Source organism: Fukomys damarensis, unplaced genomic scaffold (genome assembly GCF_012274545.1).
Source record: "Fukomys damarensis isolate Sample0158 unplaced genomic scaffold, DMR_v1.0_HiC HiC_scaffold_8, whole genome shotgun sequence".
Taxonomy (NCBI): Eukaryota; Metazoa; Chordata; class Mammalia; order Rodentia; family Bathyergidae; genus Fukomys; species Fukomys damarensis.
Window position 1 is genome coordinate 4,060,993 of NW_022900920.1, and position 4,786 is coordinate 4,065,778.

Here is a 4,786-nt window from a genome sequence, read left to right on the forward strand (position 1 = left end):
GGGTGGGGGCGGGGGGGAAGAAAACAGCTCTCCGCGTGTGCAGAAACAGCGCTCGGGTGGGCTCTGGCTGCTGCAGCGGGTGCGTGGGCGTGTCACTGCGTTCGGGGCTGGAGGGGCGCTTTGTCCCGGTCGGGTTCTAAGACCTGGGTTCTTCAGACTAGCTTTAAGTAAGGCCTAGGAGCGAAGCGCAGCGGAGAAGCAAGGCTGCAGCATGCAGAAACGCAGTTTCTGTTGAAAACTAGGAAAAGAAAGAAGGCTAGTTTCAGTAGTTTCAGTCATTTTTCTTTTGTCCAAATCTTGAAGTCACCTAAGAGGCAAAGAAAACTGAGGACAAGAGGGAGCAGAAATATTTCCCCGCAGCAGTTTTGCCCTGGGGTGGGGGGAAAGGGAGTGAGGCTAGAGCGCGCGCACACACACTCAAAGCCCCCCTCTCTGAAGTGCCGCGCACTCACCCCCACCTCTGTCTGGATCTTTGTGCCCGAGCCTGGGGTCCGCAGCCAAACCGAGGGCATTCTTCTCTCTGCAGACTCCGGCCTGATTTGTAAACACTATCCTCCGCCTGAGGCGTCAATAGTTTCAGGATTTAAAGCAGAAAAGCATTGGGCGCCCCTGTGGTTGAGGGATGGTTGTTCCGGAGCAAGGCCCTTGTCCACAGACGTCTTTTCCCACAGACAGCAGGTCACAGCTACCCTAAGGGTACTCTCCGCGACGCACGTGGTCCGCCAGGAGTCCCAACTCCCCGGGCTGGCCCTAGGGTTGCCTCCCCGAAACATTTCCGCTCTCTCCAGAAGAGCCCCGCCTCCTCCCTCCCGACAAGCTGTTGTTTCTCTCCTGGGCCTCGGACATCAAGTCCTCTGGCCGGTTGCAGGGTTTTGAAGGGCAGCTCTCCACTTTTCTCCCTATTCATACTAGTGTCTTCCGCTTCCTCCAGGGCACAGTCCCTGCAACTTCCACCCATCTCTTCCAGCTGAGATTGTTTTCTTACAATTTTCCCATTCCAGGAGCAAAAGAAAAAGATGTTTGGGGCAGCCACACAAGGGACACCATAGTCAGACTGGAACTTTTCCTACTTTTTTTCAAGGCCAGAGGTACCCAAGGTCTCACAGCAGGGCTTGCTGCTACTTACTGGGCTATCTTGGTAGCAGGTGAATGCCCACTGTGCAGGAAGAAGATGGTTCCCAACAAGCAGTTTCCAACAGGCAGAATCTTTGGGGACCCCAGAAACAACCAGAGTGTCACAAGAAAGTATATGGATAGAAAAATTAGAAAGGCAAATAAAAGAGTCAAGGCCCAGACCCAGGCTCCAGAATTCAATAAGCGGAAAAGATGGCAGACATGACTCCTCCCCTCCCTTCTGAGGGCAGATCCTGCTCCCAAAACCCCAGGTGTACAGCACTCCAGCCACATCACCAATGCAGTCAACAAACTGCACTGACCACTGATACAGAATAGCAGTGCACCTGATGTGTACTGAGCACTTACTATGCACACCACCACGCACTGGCATGTTTTGGCTTATTTAACCAAAGCAACAACCCCGAAGAGGGTATTGCTGCCTACTTTGCATAGGAAACTGAATAAATGAGAAATGCCCAAGATTTGGGGCAGGATCCCAAACAAGAGCAGTCGAGAACAGCAAAACATAGTAAAAACTCCATCATCCTGCGTTTCACATACCTGCTAGGTACAGACCCTGCAAGGGCAAATGCAACCTGGACCCTATCATCAGAGAGCTCATAGTCTAATGGGGGCAATCAGGAAGGCACACACAGCTAAAGAACTAAGTGGGAGGTGATAAGTGATAGGACTGTCCTTTGCTAACAGTAGCTGCCAAGTTCAGAAGCTGGATAAAGGACTTCTGGCTAGGCGATCAGGGAGAGCTTCCTTGGAGGAGGTGGTATTGGAGTAGAGTCTTGGAGAACAGCTCGCCACTCTTGGAAACCAGACAAAGACGGAAAAGACATTCCAGAAGGAGTGAACAGTTTGAGCAAAGGCAACAAGGCGGAAAAGGACGCGTCGCTCATCCATAGGTAAAACAGTCTCCTTGTGGGTACAGTGCCAGGTATTGACCAGCAGGAAGCTTTCCTGCCCCCGCAGCAACTGGAAAAACTACTCCTGTGGTATCCTTCCTGGACTTTGGTGCATGGATAGGGAACCTCTTTGAACTGGCCCCAGTCGGGAAGGTGCAGCCAGGTGGAGCGGAAACTGGTAGTTCGGACACTGGATCAGTGCAGCCTGTCCTACAGCAACTGGACTTACCAAACCCTATGGAACTCCTTGTCTATTTCTGGTAGCTGCGCAACATCCTACCCTTTGGACTCCGGGGGCGTGGCCCATAAGAGCCAGAACCAATGGGGAAGAAGGCCAGGATGCGGGCCCCGCCCCCGGCGTGACGCAAGGTCCCCGGACAGAGGCTTCGCGGCCCGGGCCCCAGTCCCTGCAGTGGCGGTAACAAAACCCAGACCCCCAGGTCCTGGCCAATGGAGGCGATTTAGACTGGAGCAGGACCGCGTCTGTCAAAAGCCCGACTCCGCAGCAGCGGCAGAGTCCAGGAGGAGAACTGCAGCAGCCGCGCTACCTCCCCGCCCCCGCCGGGATTTATTGAGTATTTGGACTGGACAATTAAGTGGCCCCGATGATGTTACCAAGCCCGGTCACCTCCACCCCTTTCTCAGTCAAAGATATTCTGAATCTGGAACAGCAGCAGCATTTCCACGGCGCTCATTTGCAGACGGACTTGGAACACCATTTCCACTCGGCGCCTTGCATGCTGGCCGCAACCGAGGGGACACAGTTTTCTGAAGGAGGAGAGGAGGACGAGGAAGAAGAGGGCGAGAAATTGTCCTATTTGAACTCACTAGCCGCAGCTGATGGCCACGGAGATTCGGGGCTCTGTCCGCAGAGCTATGTCCACACGGTCCTTCGAGACTCGTGCAGCGTGGCCAAAGAGCATGAAGAGGAGGTTGTGAGGGACCGAAGCCAAAGTGAGTAGAGGGGGGAAGGAAACGCACCGTACACCTGGAACGTGGGGCAACAATGCGGTGCCCACAAACTTGGCCAGAATGGGATACCCCCCACCTTAACCTTTGGCTGGGGTCCCGCCTCTGCCTCCTCAACGACTGCTCTGCAAAACGCAGGTACCTGCAAAGGAGCTGGGGCAGGGAGAAAAGCGAGGTGACTCTGACAACTGTCCTCACCAGAGCAGCGACAAGTTGCAGCCCCTCCAGAAGGAAAAGTCGCTGCCTTGATGCTGGTTAAGTGACATGGGCTCAGCTGCTGGGTGCTAACAGCTCATACTATCTTGCTCCCCCTCACCCAAAAAAGGGCTATTCCTCCAAAATGGGGAGGAGCTTGACTGTGTTTTCACTTTTCCTTCAACGTGGCTTCTCTGAGGTCAGGGTAGCCACCCCTCTTCTCCAAAAAGGCAGCTAAAGCAGGTTGTGCCTCCAAAGATCTCATCCTCAGGGTAGACAGAGACCAGCTGTGTGGTTTCCTTCTCTGCTGAAAGTTCGGGGTTCTCATACTCAGGGCACCCGCCAGAGAGGATGGTCTTGGAGTGTGTGGGAACACTGTCTGTTCTGCATGACCGTAGCTCTCACATGCCTGAGGCGCTGGCCTTTTTTGAATATTCGTAAATGTTTGGCTTTGTGTCTCAGGCTGCAGGCCTAACAGAGAATGTGCCCAATTTAGTGCGATGTATTGGCCCCTGAGGACAGGAGGTGAGTTAGGAAGGGAGATCAGATAACTTAATAAAGCCCCAAGGAATTGTTTTTGAGGAGATAAAACCAAAGAATTTCATCCCAAGAAGAGGTTTGATGTGGCAGAGGCCAAGGCTTGTGCTCTCACACCTACCTCCTCCACCCTAAAACACCCTAAAATTGACATAAAGCTAAGATTAGTAAAACTTTTTTTCTAAGGTAACACAGATATTGCCACTCACACTTTTGCATGTAGTCTTTTATAAGCCAAACATCAGTCCCTGGGCAATGCACAAGCGATATAGTCAGCCATTTCCAAACAGAAACAGATTTGTGCAACCCATGGACACTGATCGCCATACGATACCTCCCATACATTTAGCTACTCGTGGTGGAATAGAAGGCAAATGAGCTTGCAAATATTGTAGTTATGCAGTCGCAAGCTTTCATCCTTAAAATAGTCATTAGCACGTCGAGTCGCACATTTAATACAGAGTAATCTCTTTGCTCACAGATGATGCTCAAATTTTAATAAACGCACACTACTCCCTCCCTTAGGAATGTGTCTCCGCCCGCTGAGGGCGTTCTTTGGGTACTCGGGCTGTGGGGATCCCATGGGCATCGGGAGCCACAAACTTTCCAAAAAGTCCAGGAATTTTCCACCGCATGTTCCACACTTCCACCACCAAAAGGGGCCACAGCGAGGCCGGGATTGGCTAATGGACGCTGTTTTGCTTCTCCCGCAGAAAGCTGCCCGCTGAAGAAGCCTCTAGAGACAGCTGGAGACGGGAAGGCGGCGGAGGACAGCGAGAGGCCCAAGCCGCGAAGCCGCCGGAAGCCCCGCGTCCTCTTCTCCCAAGCCCAAGTGTTCGAGCTGGAGCGCAGGTTCAAGCAGCAGCGGTACCTGTCGGCGCCTGAGCGCGAGCACCTCGCCAGCAGCCTGAAACTCACATCCACGCAAGTGAAAATCTGGTTCCAGAATCGCAGGTACAAGTGCAAGAGACAGCGGCAGGACAAATCACTGGAGCTGGGTACGCACGCCCCGCCGCCGCCGCCGCGCCGTGTGGCGGTCCCGGTGTTGGTGCGGG

General features: G+C 53.4%; 1 protein-coding gene across 1 annotated transcript in view; it reads left to right on the forward strand.

The window, feature by feature from the left end:
- The first annotated feature begins 2,635 nt into the window (after positions 1–2,635).
- Positions 2,636–4,786, forward strand: part of Nkx2-3 (NK2 homeobox 3) — a 2,547-nt gene continuing 396 nt past the window's right edge. The window contains exons 1-2 of the mRNA XM_010638550.1: positions 2,636–2,984; positions 4,445–4,779. Of these exons, the coding sequence (XP_010636852.1) occupies positions 2,636–2,984; positions 4,445–4,779 (684 nt within the window). The remainder of the gene's footprint in view (positions 2,985–4,444; positions 4,780–4,786) is intronic.